General features: G+C 48.7%; 1 protein-coding gene across 2 annotated transcripts in view; it reads right to left on the bottom strand.

Moving 5' to 3' along the window:
* The window catches only part of PRKAR1A (protein kinase cAMP-dependent type I regulatory subunit alpha), a 289,055-nt gene that overhangs the window by 10,966 nt on the left and 257,555 nt on the right, over positions 1–20,534 (bottom strand). For both annotated transcript variants that reach the window (XM_086930965.1, XM_086930964.1), the window contains one exon: positions 5,838–5,919. In XM_086930965.1, the coding sequence (XP_086787091.1) occupies positions 5,838–5,919 (82 nt within the window). The remainder of the gene's footprint in view (positions 1–5,837; positions 5,920–20,534) is intronic.

Genomic DNA, 20,534 nt, shown 5'->3' with positions numbered 1-20,534 from the left:
AGGGCTGGTGAACCGCAGACTGTATCCATTGCAAACAATATTCAGCACCCACTTGTCCTGAGTCATTTTTCTCCACTCTGCCAGAAAAAATTGAATGCTTCCCCCTACCGGAGTGGGTAACAGATAGGAAGGGAAGTAAGTTCCTAGGGCCTAGACCCAGCCTGGCCCTTGGGCGCTGGGGCCGACTGCTGGCCTCCTCTGCCCTTCTGGCGCTTCTGGAACGGCTTACGGAACTGGTGTTGCTGTTGCGATTGCCCCGAAGCCTGGCCCCGTCCTCGGCCTTGCCCGCCGAACCGCCGTTGGAAAGGGCGGTACGTCTTCTTGGTCTCTTTAGGCTTCTCCAAGCACACAGCCGTTAGCGTCTCGGCCTCCGCCTTCATGCAGGCCATCTCATCGTCCGCATGCTTCCCGAAGAGGGTCTCACCGGAGAATGGTAGATTGGCCACCCTCTGCTGTGCGTCCGGTTTCAGGGACGTAAGCCGGAGCCATACGTGGCGTCGTTGGTTGACTCCGTGGCAAAATCAGTGAGCAGCCAACAGGGAAGAGTCCGCTGCAGCGCTGATAATCTGGTTCGCCACCAGCATCCCTTCACTCAGCACTTCCATGAAGTCCCCACGCTTCTCCCGAGGTAAATGTTCTGCAAACCGCTCGAGGGAGTCCCAGAGGGCGCGGTCGTATCGGCCCAACAGGGCCGTGGCACTCGCAGCTTTCATGGAGGTAGCGGAGGTTCCACAGACTTTCCTCCCCGCCGAATCCATCCACCTGGACTCCTTATCCGGGGGAACCGTGGAGGACGGAGTGGTGGCATGCTGCTTGCGGGCCGCCGTCACAATGACAGAGTCAGGAGGGGGCTCCGTTCTCAGGAAGGCCGGATCCGAATCGGGAGCCCTGTACTTCTTCAGCAACCTCGATGGAGCCGCCCTCGTCACCGCAGGGGTGAGAAACAGGGCCATAGCCGGTTCCTCCAGGCCCGGCACCAGAGGCAGGAGAGGACAAGACAGGTGTTTTTGATGTAAAGTCTCAAAAATGACTGACGTCTTAGGAGTAGGCACCGTCAGGGAAGGCCCAACTTCGCAGCGCCCCTTAAAAGGACGTCATGGAACGCCACCAGGTCATCTATCGGGGACACTCTCGTGTCCGGTGACCCCGAAAGTTTAGGAGAATAGTCCCTGGTCCCAGAGGACCTCGTGTGTGAGCGAGATTCGCGTCTCCTATGGCGGCGTCTCGACCTCGTGGATGATCTGCGCCGCGATCTCTCCCTTCTCCTAGAGCGAGAGCGAGACCTGCCCGCCCGTGGCCGCTCCACCGGTTTTCGTGGCGGGGACTTCCTTGGCTCCTCACGGGGTTTCGGTTTTGGGGTCCCCTTAGGAGGAACAGGCAAAGACTGCAGGGAAGTGGACCTCGGCGGAGGAACCTTCGGCTGCGGGGTGGGCCCATGCGGAGGGACCGGAGGTGGTGGAGGGTCGCCTGAAGGAAGTGGAGGTTTGGGTGGAGGATCCTCCTTAGGAACAGGAGGAGGAGTCTGAGTCCGAGGCCGAGATGGTGTGTACACCTCTGAGTACACCGAGCCCGGTGACCCTTTAGGCGAAGGGGGCGGAGGGCCAGCCCCATCAGCAGGTGACCGCTTCCTCTTGCGTCCTCCACTAGAAGCAGCGTGACTTCTGGGACTAGAATCCCTCTTGCGCCGTTTTGGAGAGGCTGAACGACTCCCTGACCCCGACCGCTTACTGCGCGACGCAGAGCGTCGCTTTTCTGGCGTCGAACGACGCTTCCTTGACTCCGGCGTCGATCGCCGCCTCCGCGACGTCGACCCTCTCTTCCTCGGCGTCGAGCGCCGACTCCTCGACGTCGACCTCTTCTTCCGCGACGTCGTACGCCGCCTCCGCGACGTCGAGCGTTCCGTCTTCGACGACGAGCGTCGCCGTCTTCTTGATGCTCTCGACGTCGAGGAGCCCCTCGACGTCGACCGGTACTTCGACGGCGATCGACGGTGTTGCCTCGACGGCGAGCGTCGATGCTTGTCACTCCACCTTTGGCGTCGATAGGAAGACCTCGGCCTCGACGAAGACTATGACGTGGACGGTGGCTTCGATGGCGACTTCTCCTTGATCTTCGACGTCGAGCAGTCGCGCCGTCTCGACCCGGAGAGAAGGGGAGCACACCGCCGTCATCCCTCTCGACGTCATCGTCGATGCAATCGACGTCGTCGGAGACCGGGACCGTTTGCTGGACTTCCTGCCCCTGGGGAGCCCCCCAGAGGCCTCAGCAGAGGCAGAGGGAACCTTCCCAGCCTGCCCAGACCCACCTGCAGCCTGCAGACGCCTCTCCTCAAGGCCAGAAAGCCTGATCTTCAGTCTGTCCCTCAGAGTCCGAGCAGAAAACTGCTGGCAGATGACACAATCCTCAGGGACATGATCCTCAGGGAGGCAGACGATGCAGACATCATGGGAATCACTCTTGGCCTTCTTCCTCCCACATGCTGGGCACTTATCAAAAAGGCCAGGCATTTTAGAGCCCTAAAACGCCTAAAACAGCACAAAACAGAGAAAGAGAACACCAACAAAGTAAACTGAAACACTTTTAGAATTCAAAAAGTGCCAACATTTCCAATAAACCCTTGAAACAAGGGAGAGCTCAATGCCAGGGTCCTGTAAGCAGGAGCCGGAAAAAAGAACTGAAAGTAGAGGGACCTGCTATGCATTCTGGGATACTGGGAGAAGTTCTGGAAAGTTCTCTTAAAGGCACAGTATCCTATTTAAGCCACATAATGGCAGTCTATGGGGCTTGTCTGTCCATACCTTCCTCTCTATCATTCCAGAGTCTTTGACTGGGGGAGGAAAGTTTCTCTATGGTAGAAACTGGCAGGCTGTGTTGTATGTGGTGTTTTTTGGTGGAATTTCTAGTTGAAGTACTGGACAGTGTAGCCTGTGGATACAGGCTGCATTATTTGTCTTTAAATTCTCTCTTAAGTGTCTTTGCAGTTTCTGCATTATTTTGACAACTTAAGAGATTATTTTTGATTGCCGGGGTCCACGCACATGGGCGGGACTATTCACTAGATTATGACTTTACACAGAGATCCCCTACTACAGAAGCACATTTGTTTTACCCTCAACAGAAGGAAGTTGTAAATTCAGGACCTCACACGAACATCGGATGGCTACAGCAAAGGAAGGACTCTATTCTGTTGACAACCTGGGGGTGATGGGGGGGGTACAGCGCTACAGCAGGGAAGTATAAAGCCCACAGGACTCTTGAAAATCTATGTAGAAATGGTCATCACAATGTGGGTGTAGACCATCCCACTGTCATAGCCAAGTCGCAGCAAATGGTGGTTGCAGTCTGAACCTAATTGCTGGCGATGCAACTGAGGATGGTTCTGTGTTAGAGGCAGTGTTCTGTAAGAATCAGAATGTTTGGGAATTGGTATGCTCACTCTGAATGGGAGTCACAGTGCGACCTTGGTCAGAGTAGTGACGGATCCACCTCAGATTGGACACCAGAGTCGGCAACGGATCCACGTTCGATGGAGAAGTCAGGACTGGCACTGACGAAGAAGAGCCAGAATGGACGTCTGCACCAGAGTCTCGGCAGAACCCAAGCCGGGTTCCGGGGGCCAGTAATTCTGCTGGAACCTCCTATGGATTCTAAAGGGGCAGGGGGGCCCAAGGTGTGCACAACCGGGAGCAGAAGGGAGCTAAAATATGTAGCATCACCACCTTAAATGCCTTGACCTGCTGTATTGCGGCCAAAGGCTCTGGGAACTTGGGGTACATAGGGATCAACTGTGGAATCAGATCTTCGATCAGAAGCTAGATCGACTGGCCCCATGGCACCCTTGTGTCTTCTCTTTAAATAGAGAGTGGTGTGATAGGGTCAAGTCCTGCTTCACCTTCTTGTGCTTCTGCTTCGAATTGGACTTCGACTTACCTGATGACTTTGACCGCAATGAGAACCTGTTGTAGGAATGGCCCATTGAGCGCAAACAGTCTGTGCCTCTCGACTTGGAGTGAGACTTGCTTGGCTTCTTTCGATGTTTGATGACATGCTGATTCACTTTACAGTCCTGAATCACTTTCAGGTGTGCTCCTTATATGAATTGGAGTCATACCCAGAACCCGCTCAGCAGAGGCACACCTTCGGTGTGTCCATAACAGGCATCTTTTTACCACAGTCATGGTATGGTTTGAACCCTGCATTTTTAGGAATAGGGTTCACTTGCGTACTGGAATTCAGGTTAGAACACTAGACAAACTGATGAAAAATATAGCAGTGCTCCCTGTCTGCATTTGAAGGTGCACAAAGAAAGCAATTGGCTTTGGCAAGTAGGGGTCAGTAATTTCCAGGGAGGAATAATGTCAAGATGAAACCATATGGTGTCCTCTAGCAGAGCGCAAGAGCACTGCTGTGGAAGAATTCTGGAACCAGCCAGGCACCTGGGTATACTTTAAAGGTGATGATTCTGCAGCAAGAAGTAGCCATCAGTAGCAACAGTTTTATAAAGAAAAGTTGCATTTTCAGGGCAGTAACACAACAACGCTCTGCAGCCACAGTAAGGGAATACTTTGGAGCTATGTTGATCTGCAGAATACATTCAGAATATTCCTTCACTCCCCAAACTTATGTATTCATTTATCCTCACTCTGTCATTGTTTAGAGTGTTTGAAACATCAGGGTTTCCATTTACAGTGAAACAACATTTTCTGCTTCATCAAATTCATTTTGCATTAAGCTGGATATCAGTGGGGTCGGCCCTTAAAAATCACGGGCCACTCTTTACATCTGAATTCAGAAACATACATGTGAATGTGTAAACTAGTTCTAAAGCACGAGACAGAGGTTTCTGGCAAATGCTAGGAGAAGCATAATAAGTAAACAAGCATTGGTCGCGTGGCCGGGCCGCGAAGTGAAATCATTTTTTATAGGAAGGCGAGATCAAAGAAGCTGCAACGCTGTGTGTGTTTGACTAGAAGTGAGCGGCCGCGCTCGTAAACAAAAACTCCGGTTGCGTATCCACATGTTGTGTAGAGGTATGTGGCCAAACAGAAAGTCTGCCACAGTCAGGCCATGGTTATTTGCAAATGTGATGTCAATATAAAAGAGCTAGCATGCAAGCGTCATGTGGCTGTGAAAGGAACAAAGGCTCGCGTAGGCCTATGCTGGTGCCGTTCAGGAGAAAAGCCCAGGCGCTGATGGTGTGATTAAAACGGCTATACGTGTGTAATCTGGGGCGAGCGCATGAATGACAGAAATCAGCGCACAAGAGAAAGTTATCTGCGGGCATTTTGCAATGCAACAAAATCACGAAAGAAAAAAGAAAAAGAGACACGGCCTGGCCCGTGAAAGTGAAAGTAGCGCGGAGCACTCGGCAGGAAAGGCTTTCCTTTGATGCAGCAAGGGGCTGAGCGGATACCTTTGAAGAGCTGCTGGAGGCACCAAGCTGGGGAACAGATGGCTGGCTTTGATGTGCACGCGCTTTTTAGGTCAATGCGCTTGCGCATTGAGCTTGCTTTTCACAGGCACAGCATCAAATTGCCCGATCGTTAGGCTCTCGTTAAGCCCCTATATTCTCGCAAGCTCAATGCGCAAGCGCATTGACAGGCGAGACCTAAAAATGAAGAGCTATCTGTTTCTTCTGTGTCTAAAAAAGAGTTCTGTTAAAATTACTTTTACAGTAAACTTTTCTTAACCTGGACATAGATCGCATTTCACAAACTGACAATTACACTTTTATAAGGCCTCTGCTGAAAATACACTAAGCTTAAGTGGTGTTGAATGTTAGGACAGTAAAATTAACACAATGTTTTTATGCCAATCTGCACATACTAAATTCTTACCAAAGTAATCGGAGGGCCCAAGTCTTCCAACTTCAACAAATTCTTCATTTTCAGACCTGCGCTGAAGTACAGCAGCTGTACCCTGTAATCAAAAAATATAGTTGGTTTAAACTATACATTTCTGCAGTGTGTTACATTCGTATATGAAAAATAGGTCTTCTGTGCGGGTACTATTCGCCGATTACTTCAAATTCCTTTCCCAATCAATGAAAATCCAATCTGCTTTCAGGAATGAGCATCTGTCCTCATCTTAATTGTGGTGATGAGGCAATCAGGTATAGGAATGAGTAGCAGCTATTTTACCTTCGTATGAATTTACCATTCCAAGATAGACACCCATATTCAGTGTGTGTGCCCTTAAGTCTCTCCCTGTGTGTGTGGTTTCCACTGCAGCTACCGCCTGCCATGCTTGGTCAGCTAACTGCTACTGTCCTGCCGCCTTGCCCTCTGTTGTCCAGCTGTGGACACATGCACCGTTCCACCTGCCCGCCATGGTCTGTTGTGACGCCACAGCCTCTCACATGTCCTGCATGATTGGTTCGCTAGACACCTTCTTCCTGCCCCATCCATGGTCCATTGTTCTGCCACTGCCTCTCCCAGCTGCCCTTTGGTGCCTGGAGTGGTCAGCTTATTGCCTCTGCTCCTTTTCCCTACCCGTGCCTTAAACTGTCCTAATCTGTGCCACTGGGCGCTCCCTCCCCACAGTGTTCTAATGAAAAAGTAGACCACTAACATTCTGCATTTATTACAAAAGTGTGGCACACATGAATTAATCTTGATGGAATTGAAAATGTAAAACCCAAAGCATTTCCTTTAGAAATTAACAAAACCAGGGGAGGTGGAAGAGGGGAGGGAGGGGTGTAAGAGGGGATTTTTTTGCTCAGGGAAATTATGGTTTGTGCTCTAAAAAGCAAAATTAAGCACTCTTTTGTCAGAGTTCTCAAATAGTAACAAGCTTTTAAACTAGTTGCTATTTTTATGGTGCTTTTGTTTATGTAAGTGAGCACTTGATTATTTGATGTACTAATTACTTAAGCATTCTGCACACTTCTTCCATTGCTTATATTTTGGTGGGCGGGTGTAATATCTTAAAGTATCCAACTTCCTCATTTACTGCAGTAACCTTTTTAGAAAAGGCTTTCAGTTTTACAGCTTTTATTCCATCAAGATGGCGTTCAATTATGCCACACTGGTTATATATTCAGAATGCTAGCATTATAGCACTATGGTAAACCTGCAGGTGATCACCAGGGAGTTAACTGGCAGGATGCTGCTGGTATTGAAAGTACATGTTTCAGTCTGCATGTCAGAATGTTTTACAGACATGGATGAGGAAGATATTTGAGAACTCATAGAAAACGTGCCCCAATTTTACTTTCTACAGCACTAACCATCATTTCTATGACAAAATGAACCCCTTCATTTTCCTCCTTTCCAAAGGAAATGTTTTACGTTTTTTTAGAATTGAGTCAATCAAGATGGTTTCAGGTCTGCCACATTTTTCTCAGACGCAAGAATGTTAGCATTCTAGCTGTTCATCAGAACACTCTAGGAGGCTGCACTAGAGCACAGAATAATCAACAGACCGAGGCTTCTGTTGGAAGTGGATGTTTTACTCGGTGTCAGACTTTATTTTTACATTGCTGAGGAAGATGGTGTGAATTTACAGAAAATGTGCTCTCCGTTTAGATTCAGCAGCACAGTTTTCTCACAAACATGAATGATCAAATCCCAGCAAAGGATCAGCATTTCACATACAGTAAAATCACCCTGGACTACACCACAATTCCTAAAATTAGTATGGCACCACCAACAAACGATTTATAATGCGATTAAAATCTTATCACACTTTATATATGCTCCTATTTGTGACCCTCAAAACCTACCATTCAATGGTCCTATAATGGCTTTCACAACATGGTGTGGCCAGTCAGTCAAAGAACCCCCAACCCACATGTCTTTTGGGGGACAGGGTATGCTCACCCTGGCCACTAATATATTTTCCTTATTCATTTTCAGGACACAGAGACCATGAGATAAAAATCTGGAGTGTGGAGATCTCTCATTTCTACCGAGTGAGGTTAGGTAAAGAAGACAGAGCTCTATCATTTGGTTATGGTGAAAGGAGCAAACTATCTTAGGAAGCAACTGAGACCTAGTTCTTCGTACTACCCTGTTGTTGTGACCCTTAATGAAGGGTTCCTGTAGTGCAAGGGATTGCAATTCACCACTGCGTCCAAGAGAAATTATTGTGACGAGGAAGGGCACTTTCCAAGGGAGATACTGGCAAGAGTATAAGGGCTCAAGAGGGGGGATCCATAACTCTGGTGAGGACTATGTTAAGGTTTCATACTGGGGCAGTGGGAGCCTTGAGAGAAATGTCCCTTTTCAGACCTTCCACAAAGTCTTAAACTACGGGTATGTGTAAGAGGGAAGAGGAATGTTCCCCGTTTTGCATGTAGGCTGCTATGGTCACTAGGTGGAGACATATTGAAGTGTGGAGCTGGCCTGACTTTTGAAGATGTAGCAAATAGGAGAGGATATCTTGCACTGAACGTTTTAGGCAATCCAGGTTTTTGGGAATGCAGTAATGGGCAAACCATTTCCACTTTGCTACACAGCAGTCATGTGTGGTTGGTCGACAGGATTCTCGTAAGATATCTTTACACTTCTGTGGGAGACCGAGGTAACCAAATTCTAGACCTCTGATGCGAATTCACTACACTGAGTAGTTTAGGGTCTCGGTGCATGATATGGCCTTGGTTCCTGGCGAGTGTAAAAATTCAGGACAAAGAGCCAAAATTCAGGACAAAACTTTGGGACAAAAGGTAAGTTTTACAGACACACGTCAGAGGAGGTCGTACAATAGTATAAAAGTAAGTAAATAGACAACCACGCTCGTACAAGTCAAAATAAGTTTATATTAGGTTGAGGCAATCGTGTACTTTACGGTTTTTCAGTATGCCCTCAGCTTGCTACCTTAGACGATTCAAAACATTCATCTCGCTCCAGCAGGTATTCGTCACCAGACAATGGTGAACCACACCTGACAACAAGTGGGGCACTTTTGTTATGTTATGTTATATTTGTCTTGTATAGCGCACGGCTACTCAGAGTGTCCCGGCGCTTTATTGCAGACCTGTACCAAACATAACAGAGAAAGATAGCAGAGAATAAAAGACCAGAACAGAAATCAAGACTAATATCTAGACAGTAAAAAGCCAGGTTTGTTGATTGAAAACTACAGGATACACAAGGAACTTTGCAGTGCAGCCCGCAGTCACAAAAACAAACCCCCTTTCCAGCCTCCTAGGGAAACACCTGATGCCCTGTCCGGCTTTGCTACCACCCTTCAATGGTGCCCTTCATCTTCACATAGACAGTCTCTCGTGTGTATTTAATTTCTTTTATAGGGCTACTATCCCATGTATGTAGGGCAGGGTGTCGGAATGTGTTACATCACACACACATCATATAGAGACAATGACTTATATAAACATGAAAGTCAATATAAAGGAAATGTTACTTAGGATAATGGGTGCTACAAGGTGTAACTTGTATATCTTATTAACAGTGCCAGGATATAATGAACTTGAAGTAAGGCGGATAGGTCAGAGTAATTAGTCCACAGTGCTGAGTGCAGTTGCCAAAGCTCTGTTTTGAAGATCGAGGCCTACTGGTATTTAATGCTGATGCACCAGTTACCAAGGCTGGTTGGTCTTGAAGCCCCCCTCACCCTCCCACACCCTCACACCACTTCACCCTCACACCCCCTCACCCTCACCCTCACACACCCCCTCACCCTCACACACCCCCTCACACCATCACACCCCCTCACCCTCACACCCTCACACACCCACACTCGCCCCCCCACACTCACCCTCACCCCGTCACCCTCACACACCCCTCACACCATCTCACCCTCACTCACCCTCACCCCATCACTCTCACCCTTCACCCTCATCCCCCTCACCCTCACACACCCTCTCATAGCAAAACATAGCATAGCAAAGCATAGCATAGCATAGCAAAACAAAGCATAGGATAGCAAAACAGAGCATAACAAAACAAAGCATAGCAAAACAAAGCATAGCAAAACAAAGCATAGCAAAACAAAGCATAGCAAAACAAAGCATAGCAAAACAAAGCATAGCAAAACAAAGCATAGCAAAACAAAGCATAGCAAAAAAACACAACAAAACATAGCATAGCATAACAAAACATAGCATAACAAAACATAGCATAACAAAACATAGCATAACAAAACATAGCATAACAAAACATAGCATAACAAAACATAGCATAACAAAACATAGCATAACAAAACATAGCATAACAAAACATAGCATAACAAAACATAGCATAATAAAACATAGCATAACAAAACATAGCATAACAAAACATAGCATAACAAAACATAGCATAACAAAACATAGCATAACAAAGCATAGCATAACAAAGCATAGCATAACAAAGCATAGCATAGCATAACAAAACATAGCATAACAAAACATAGCATAACAAAGCATAGCATTACAAAGCATAGCATTACAAAGCATAGCATAACAAAGCATAGCATAACAAAGCATAGCATAACAAAGCATAGCATAACAAAGCATAGCATAACAAAGCATAGCATAACAAAGCATAACAAAGCATAGCATAACAAAACAGAGCATAACAAAACATAGCAAAACACAACAAAGCATAACAAAACACACCAAAACATAGCATATATAGCCTGATCCATAATCCACATTTTGTAAAGCGCACAATTACCCGTAAGGGTCTCTAGGCGCTGGGGGCCGTCAGCAAGATTAAGCAAGCTATTGCCCAGCGTCACATGGTGCTGAGCTAATCTGCCGCCGGTGCCGGGGATCAAACCGTGATCCCCAGATTTCGGAGTCAGTTGCCCTAGCCGCGGCGCCACACCTCTAACAAAACATAGCATAGCATAACAAAACATAGCATGACAAAACACGACATCGCATAACAAAACGAAGCTTAGCATACCATAACAAAACATAGCATAGGAAAACAAAGCATAGCATAATAAAACACAACAAAACATAGCATAGCATAACAACGCATAGCATAGCACAACTAAACATAGCATAGCGTAACAAAACAAAGCATAGGATAGCAAAACAAAACATGGCATGGCAAAACATAGCAGGACAACAAAACATAGCATAACAAAACAGCAAAACACAACAAAACACAGCATAGCAAAACAAAACATAGAATAGCATAGCAAAACATAGCATAGCACAACAAAACACAGTATAACATAGCATAACAAAACACAGTCTAACATAGCATAACAAAACACAGTATAACATAGCATAACAAAACACAGCATAGCATAGCAAAACAAAGCATAGGATAGCAAAACAAAGCATAGGATAGCAAAACAAAGCATAGGATAGCAAAACAAAGCATAGGATAGCAAAACAAAGCATAGGATAGCAAAACAAAGCATAGGATAGCAAAACAAAGCATAGGATAGCAAAACAAAGCATGGCATAATAAAACATAACAAAGCTTAGCAAACCATAGCATAACAAAACAAACAAAACACAACAAAACATAGCATAGCAAAACAAAACACAGAATAGCATACCAAAACATAGCATAGCATACCAAACACAACAACACATAGCATAACGAAACATAGCATAGCAAAGCATAGCATAATAAAACGCAACATAGCATAGCAAACCATAGCATAACAAAACATAGCATAACAAAACACAGTATAGCATAGCATAACAAATCAAAGCCTAGGATATCAAAACATAGCAAAGCATAACAAAAAAAAACATAGGATAGCAAAACAAAACATAGCATAACATAACATACAGCATCACTCAGCACCACCACAGCATCACTCAGGGGCACCACAACATCACTATGCGCTACCACAGAATCACTGAACGCCACAGCATCACTCGTTCGCCACCACATCACTCAGCGCCACCACAGCATCAATCTGTGCAACCGTTCAAAAACAACTGATTCAAATATGTTCTCTCAATGTTTCAAGCTTTATTACAAATGTCACAAAAAGATGTCAATATTTCACTTCTGTTCTTGTATTTTCGTCACAATAAAATACACTGAGCATAATCTTCACCAAAATTATTTACAAAAGTATAAGCCATTGCCATTATAAATTACAATAACTTTTATTTAAGTATTAATTATTTCAAAAAATTAAAAGCCATTGTTATTTGTAATATCAATACATGTAAGTCACGTAAATACAACACATATTGCATTACAAATGCTATGGGTGTCACATTTGCAAAAGTTATAACTACTGGCATTGTAAATGACAAAGCTATTAATTTTGCGATTTTCAAAAACAAAACAAATACAAAGTGTGTCATTTACAATACCAATATCTCAAACTTTCCTAATGCGAGACCTATTGCATTGCAAATGCTTGTTATTGCATGAGAGAAACCCAAGGAAGGCGATCCCTGCTGGGCCCACAGACGCCAGAAAACAAGCAGAGTTTGATTACAACTCCATCTCAGGATACAGATATGGAGAGAGATACTGGGGAGGGCAGAGAGAATGGAGAGAATGGAAAAGAGGGGCTCGCTGGACAAAAGGACCAAAAAATCCAAAAAAAAGCCAAAACGGCCAGAAAATACAAACAGCAGCACTAAACAGTGCGACTCGCAACAAAGAAATGGGTGATGAAGAAGGCGCTCTCTTACAAGGAGATACACCGATCCAAGAAGACCCGGCATACTTAAAAAGCGTGATAAATCTAGGAAATCAAAACCTTGTGAGCGTCGGAATTGAAGAAATACTTGAAGAGGCACCTGCTCCACATATTTATTTATTTATTTTTAAAATTTCTAGAGCGCGCAAATACCTTCCGGTGTCTCGGCGCTAGTGTGTACAGATTACATGGTTGTGAGAAGATGTTACTGGTTGAAAAGCCATACATACATAAAGGTCCTGAAACTAGGAGCCAGAGCAAAGGAAAAAGACTTGTCAAGAAATGAATCGCAAGAGAAAGGAAAAACTAAAGATAAAAATACAGGAAAGCTGGAAAAAGAAAGAGAAAAGGCAAAAACGCAAAGAGAAAGAAAAAGAGGCTGGCAAAAAGAAAGAGAAAGGGGAGAAACAGAGGAAATTATGGAAATAGAGGGAAACGCTAAACTGGAGTTAATGGCCAAAAAAGCGCAGAGGTTACAGACTATTAAAAATTTTAAAGCCGCTGCGAAAAACACTGGGCTACCACCAACATCCCAGCCAAGAATATCTAATATATTCAGCCCCCGATCCAAGGAGTCCCCGAGCGTCGCATCAACAAAGGAAAAAGCACAGAGCCAACTGCAAAGCAAGAACCTCAGAGAGATGAATGAAAACGGCAAGGATGAACAAAGCATGGTCCCAGCTGAAACTAACCCTGAGGGGAATCATACTATAGGGTTAGATGAAGGAACTTTAAAAGCTGACCCAAATAGGCGGGGCAATGAGATTGATGCAATGATATCCAATCAGAGAGAGCAATCCGCTCAAAAAGAGATGAATCGGAAAGCTGAGCATCTATATCCTTCTCTCAACACGCAAACGTACCCAGCTGGGAATGAACTGCAATCAGCTCATCACTCGCCTTCAGACGAAGACTCCGAATCAGAATTATACGAAACAGGGATGTCTATCTCAAGTGATTCGAGTGATCTAAGCGACTCAAGTGAACCAAGCTCCGGTGCAAAAATTGACTCTGTACCTTTGGAGATCTCTGGATCCAATGATGCAAGACTACTCTATGAAACTAACATCAGGAAGAGAAGGAACGGGGCGAAAAAAAAAGGATGAAACATAAAAAGGAAAAGATATGATAAACGAAGAGACCACAGACCCCGGTAACAACACAGACTATGCCAAAAGTAGACCAAACGCTATCCGAAAAAGCCCAATGATTAAATCGCAAGGAGAAGTATCACGTCAAAAAACAACTGAGCCCTCATTGAGCGAGGTGCTAAGTTCAATAAAAAATTTTCAAGCAGATGTGAAGAAAGATAGCGATAGAAATCGCATGGCTATTGAAAAATTACAAGGCGCAGTGAAAAAAGTGGGTAATATTTGCTCTGAGATGTCAGACAGAATGGTCATGGTGGAAACGCACCGAGAATCTTAAGACAGATATCGTGAAGCTCCAAAAAAATGAAAAAGAGCATGATGGAATAATAAAGGATCTCATGCCAAAGCGGAAGATCATGAAAATAGATCTAGAAGGAACAATTTAAGGTTCCTGGGAATTCCAGAAAACGTTGAGGAAGACTATGCTAGAGGGGCAATGATTAACATTCTCAAAACATGATTTCCAGAGCTGGAGGCCTGGGATATTGAAAGGGAGATACAGCGGGCCCATCGGTTTCCTCTAAGGCCATCAAAACATTTTAATAAGTAACATCAATATCCCAGGGCCATGCTGGTCTACTTTGGCAACTTCCTTCTCCGTGAAGCAATCTATGACCTTGCGAGACCTACCACCCAAAGAGAATATAAGGGATTCAAATTTTTTGCTAGACCGGACTTCGCTCACTCCACTGTCGAGCGAAGATGGAAAATTTTGCAAAACCCAGCACGCCTGAAAATCATTTTTAAGGGCTCAACGAGAAGTTTCAACAGCGAAGCACAGGCGGAGGACTATCTACAAGAAATCTCAGAGACTGGGTCACGAAATTCAAGGAAATAATGCAAAATCCGTAGGACTTATAGAAGGAATAGATAAGCTGAATTAACTATTCCAATATGCATTACGCAGGAACCATACCCTGCTGAAGCGTAATGAACTAATAGAACGGATAAGCAGGCTGGAAAATATATATTATATATATATATATATATATATATATATATATATATATATATATATATATATATATATAGTGTATTAATAAAAGTGGGAAATGTTATCATATTATCTAGGTTTTGGTTTAATGGGGATTAGAGAAGTTTATAATACACGTTATTAAACTAGCCCAGCCCACATGGCCCGCTTTCACGGATGTCACGCCCATGGTCCAGTCAGGGTCAGGTAATCTTCAAAGGTGGTGGTGGGTGGGGGGAGGGGAAGAGGGGGTGGAGGGAAGTAGGGCAGGTCGGTGGGACCTTTGGGTGGGGGGAGGGTCCAGTGGGAGGTCAGACAAGAATTTTACAAATCACAGGAAAAAAAAATAGATAAATATAAAACCTTAACTAATACCTTACTTATGGGAGAATATCTCTTTAAATTGCGTAGTACAAACAAATGGGAGCACTGAAGATTATGTCACTTAATATTTGCGGCCTAAATGATACTAAGAAAAGTCAAGCGGTGGCAGTGGGACTACAAACTTCAGGCCCCAATATAGTATGTATGCAGGAGACGCATATCGAAGGCTCACAGCTACACACCTTTTAAAAACATTGGGGTACAAACTAATCTGCGCTACCACTCAGGGAACTCGTGTTAGAGGGGTGGCAATCTTAGCTAGAGGCGGAGGTGTTCGCTTCAACCGATGTAAATCAGATCAATTCGGCAGGTGGGCAATCACGGAATGCCAGCTCGAACAATCGAACAAGTTACTTACCTTCGGTAACGATATATCTGTAAGAAACATTAGTTAGTGTTAGATTCCTTACCTTAGAATATCCCCAGGCGTCAGTCTGGATCCGGAAACTTTTGCGTAGCAGTACCCCTGCGCGTCGGTAGGCGTCGTCTGCAGGCGTCCCCTGCGGCTCCGCGTCCGTCGTCGGCGTCGTGCGCCGTGATGACGTCGCTGGAGTATATAGACGCCGCCTCCGCGCGCTGACGTCAGTTCTTTGCACACAGCATTTCCGCGCCAGGAGACGCAGAGCCATGAGAGAACCAACACTGGTGCCATGTAAAACTAGGGCCCTGAAAGGGATGTCCTTAACCCTAGGTATCAGTTCGCAGAACGGGGAGGATGGGTGGGATCGGTAAGGAATCTAACACTAACTAATGTTTCTTACAGATATATCGTTACCGAAGGTAAGTAACTTGTTCATCTGAAAGAAACACGTTAGTGTTAGATTCCTTACCTTAGAATACATACCCCAGCAATACCAACCCCGGTGGTGGGTCTGCGAACCAATACAAACTACACCAGAAAGTCCTGGAGGACAGAACGGCCAAAGAAGCCATCCCTCCGGACTTGACTGTCCAGGCAGTAGTGCCTCGCAAAGGTGTGCAGCGAGGCCCACGTAGCCGCTTGGCAAATGTCCTGCAAGGGGACTCCCCGGCCCAGGGCAGTGGTAGCCGCCGTGGCCCGAGTGGAATGGGCCCGCAGCCCAACAGGAGGCTCCTTCCGAGCCAAAGAGTAGCACGCTTTGATGCAGAGGACGACCCATCGAGAGATGGTTCGTTTACAGACCGCCCGTCCCTTCTTCGCACCCACGTAGCCAACAAACAGTTGGTCATCCACCCGGAACTGGCGTGTGCGATCCATGTAAAATGAAAGCGCACGTTTTGGGTCCAGACGATGGAGCCGCTCTTCATCCTTTGAAGGATGCGGAGGCGGGAAGAAGGAAGGGAGGGTGATGGACTGCCCGATGTGAAAGGCCGAAACAACCTTGGGCAGGAAAGAAGGTCTAGTCCTCAGAACCACCTTATCAGGATGAATGGACAGGAAAGGAGGTTGGACAGAAAGAGCCTGGAGCTCACTCACTCTCCTGGCAGAGGTGATGGCAACCAGGAAAGCCGTCTTTAAAGTCAGGAGACGGAGAGGACAAGAATGAAGGGGCTCAAAGGGAGCACACATTAGAAAGGTCAGAACCAGGTTCAAATCCCACTGAGGCATCACAAACGGAACAGGTGGAAACATGTGAGTGATGCCTTTCAAGAATCGAGTTACAATCGGGGATTTGAACAAAGAAGGCTGATCAGGAAGCCTCAAGAAGGCTGAAAGGGCAGAAAGGTAGCCCTTGATAGTGCCCAGAGCAGAGCCCTGCTGGGCAAGAGAAAGAAGAAACAGAAGAACCTCCGAAAGAGGGGCAGAAAGAGGATCCACAGCCTTTGCTGTGCACCATGCCACAAATCTGTTCCACCGACAGGCGTATACCGACTTAGTGGAGGGACGCCTGGCTGCCAGAATAACATCACAGACTTCAGGAGGCAAGTCAAATGGCCTCAACTGCCGCCGCTCAATCTCCAAGCATGGAGGTGGAGACTGGACAGGTTCGGGTGGAGGACCGTCCCCTGCTGCTGCGACAGAAGGTCCTCCTGAAGGGGCAGGCGGATCGGGGGACCGACTGACATGCTGAGTAGCTCGGGATACCAGTATCTTCGAGCCCAGTCCGGAGCCACAAGGATAACTTGGGCCCGGTCGCGCCTGATCTTCTTCAGCACTCTGGGCAGAAGTGGTATAGGCGGAAAGGCGTATAACAGACCGCAACTCCACTCGCGCCGAAAGGCGTCGCCGTGCGAGTGCCGTCTTGGAAACTCCAACGCGCAGAACTGATGACATTGCGCGTTCTCTTCGGTGGCGAATAGATCTAACCAAGGCTCTCCCCATTGCAGAAAGATGCCTTGCGCCACGTCCGAGTTCAGACGCCATTCGTGATCCATCGAGCACCGACGGCTGAGTTCGTCCGCCCTGGCGTTCAGAGAACCTGCCAGGTGTTGAACCGTCAGAGTCACGCCCTGACGTTCCAGCCATTGCCAGAGGCGCAGAGCCTCCTGGCAAAGGGTCCACGACCCCACACCGCCCTGTTTGTTGCAGTACCACATGGCGGTGGTGTTGTCGGTGAACACCTGCACCACACTCCCGTTGACAAAGGGGAGGAATGCCTTCAGTGCCAGACGAATCGCCCGCAGCTCCAACAGGTTGATATGGAGCCGGGACTCCGCCGGAGACCAGATGCCTCTGATCTCTGCCTCTCCCAAGTGGCCACCCCAGCCCTGGAGGGACGCGTCCGTCACGACAACGTGCTCCGGTTGGGGAAGGGAGAGGGACTTGCCCCTGACCCAATCGCGGTCCGTAAGCCACCACTGCAGTTGTCTCGCAGTGCCCTCCGAGATCAAGACGTGGTCGGACAAGTTGCCCTGATGCTGGGCCCACTGAAACTTCAGGTCCCACTGCAGAGCCCGCATCCGCCACCGAGCGTGATGCACCAGAAGGATGCAGGAAGCCATCAGTCCCAGCAGCCGCAGCGTCAACCTGACCGAAACCCGGGATAGCGGCTGAAAGATGGGAATCAAAGCCTGAATATCCCGAACCCGCCATTCCGGAGGATAAACCCGAAACTGCGCCGAGTCCAGAACCGCTCCGATGAAAAGGAGCTTTTGAGAGGGACACAGGTGTGATTTCGGCACATTGATGGAGAACCCCAGGTCGTGCAAGAGGTCTGCCGTCATCTGAAGGTGGTGGACGACTGTCTGGGGCGAGCCCGCCTTCAACAACCAGTCGTCTAGGTAGGGGAAGACTGAAACCCCCAACCTGCGCAGATGGGCTGCGACCACCGCCATCACCTTTGTGAACACCCGTGGGGCGCTGGTAAGGCCGAAGGGAAGCACGATAAACTGAAAATGCTCCTGGCCTACCGTGAACCGCAGGTAACGCCGGTGGGCCGGCAGGACGGGGATGTGAAAATAGGCGTCCTGCAAGTCCAACGCTACCATCCAGTCTTGTGGGTCTAGAGCAGCCAAGACCTGAGCTAACGTCAACATCTTGAACTTCTCCTTCCGGAGGAAGCCGTTGACGTTCCTTAGATCCAAGATAGGACGTAGGCCCCCCTTGTCCTTCTTGGGCACCAGAAAGTAGTGGGAATAACAACCACGCCCTACTTCTGGCCCAGGAACGCGCTCGATGGCCCCCTTGGCCAAGAGGGCCGTAACTTCCTCCTGCAGAAGTGTCAAGTGGTCCCCCGACACACGGTGGTTCTGCGGTGGCATGGCTGGAGGAGAGGTCTCGAAGGGGAGGGAGTAGCCCCTTCGGACGATTTGCAGCACCCACCTGTCCGAAGTGATCGTGCGCCAGTGAGCGTGGTGATGGCGAACCCTGCCACCCACTGGCGTCACATGGGGCCGAAAGCACGGACTAGGAGGATTTTGGGGTAGATGCTGCGGGGGAAGGTGTGGTCTGACCCCGCCGTTGTCCCCGACCGCCGCCACGGCGGTTTCCACGGCCGCCACCGCGTTGAAGGGATTGTTGCGGCGCGTGGCTGGCAGCACGTGTGGGGGCGCCCCTTCCTTGGCCACGAAAGGGACGAAACGAACCCGTTTGCTGACGCTGGGTCGAGAGACCCAAGGACTTGGCCGTGGCCCTGGAGTCCTTGAAGCGTTCCAGCGCGTGGTCCGCCTTGTCACCGAAGAGGTGACAGCCATCGAACGGCATGTCCATCAGTGTATTTTGGACGTCTGCCGAAAAATTGGCGGATCTCAGCCAGGCGTGGCGACGAATCGCCACTGTCGTTGACATAGCTCTGCCCAGCGAGTCGGTCGTATCAAGACCACACCGTATCGAATATTTCGCTGCATCTCGGCCCTCAGCCACAGCCTGACCGAGTTTTGCCCGCACCTCCATGGGGCATTCTGGCAGCAGTTCCGCGACCGTATCCCACACAGAGTGGGTGTAGCGGCCCAAGAGGCAGGCGGTGTTGCAAGACCGCAGGCCCAAACTAATGGACGAGAAGACCTTTTTGCCAAATTGGTCATACCTCTTGGATTCCCGGTCGGGCGGGGCCGACGGGAATGCGGACTGGGAGGTCGAGGCCTGGATCACCAGACTCTCAGGAGTGGGGTGGGTAGACAGGAACTTGGGGTCGTCCGGACAAGGACGGTGGCGCCTGGCCACGTTCCGATCAACAGGCGGACCTGAAGCGGGCCTGGACCAAGTGCCCAACAGAACGTCTGACAAGGCTTCATTAAACGGCAGCAGTGGCTCCTTTGGGCATGACTGCGGTTTGAAGACCTCGGTGAGGATGTTAGGCCTCACGGCCGCGACGGGGAGCTCAAGGTGTAAGGCCTTGGCAGCCCTCATCAGCACCACAGAATAAGCAGCTCCCTCCACCGATGCCACGGAAGGAGGAGAGATCAAACCAGGGTTAGGAGAGTCGTCCAGACCACTGGCATCCCCCAAGTCACCTGTCCAGTCCGGGTCATACTGGCACTCGCGTGACAGAGGGTCCTCGGACCCCTCCCAACCTTCACCGAACTCTTCATCTTCTCCGTATTCGGAGTCAACGATGTAGACCGGCTCCTCGGGGTTCATGGGCCCCATCGGCGCCGGGACCGGCGTCGAGCGACGCCCGTCCGGCGCCGCGTCCGGCGTCGGGGAAGGTAAGGGGACGGCGCCGCCCGGAGCCGGCGCCGGAACCCCGGAGCCGGCCGGAGCCGGCACCGGAGAACCGGCGTCGCGCGGGGGCGGCGTCGGGGGTAACCCCGATGGCAACGGCGCCGGGGAGGCCGGAAGACCAGCCGGCGCCGATCCCGAAGGCCCTTGCGGCGCCGGGGTCGGAGCCGTCGGCGGCGCCGGGGCCGGAGCACCCGACGGCGCCGAGGCAGGGACACCCGAACCGCCAGGACCCCCAGACGGTAGCACTGGGCCCAAAGGCACCGTAGGCCCCGTCGGAGAACCGAGCGCCCTCATGGCCATGAGGAACGCCTCGATCTCCTCAGGCGTCGCACCGTGCCCAGGGACCGGAGGGTATGAGGCAGGCCGCGCC

The sequence above is a fragment of the Lissotriton vulgaris genome, chromosome 7 (genome assembly GCF_964263255.1).
Source record: "Lissotriton vulgaris chromosome 7, aLisVul1.2, whole genome shotgun sequence".
NCBI classification, from domain to species: domain Eukaryota; kingdom Metazoa; phylum Chordata; class Amphibia; order Caudata; family Salamandridae; genus Lissotriton; species Lissotriton vulgaris.
This window is presented reverse-complemented; position numbering and strand designations above follow the sequence as displayed.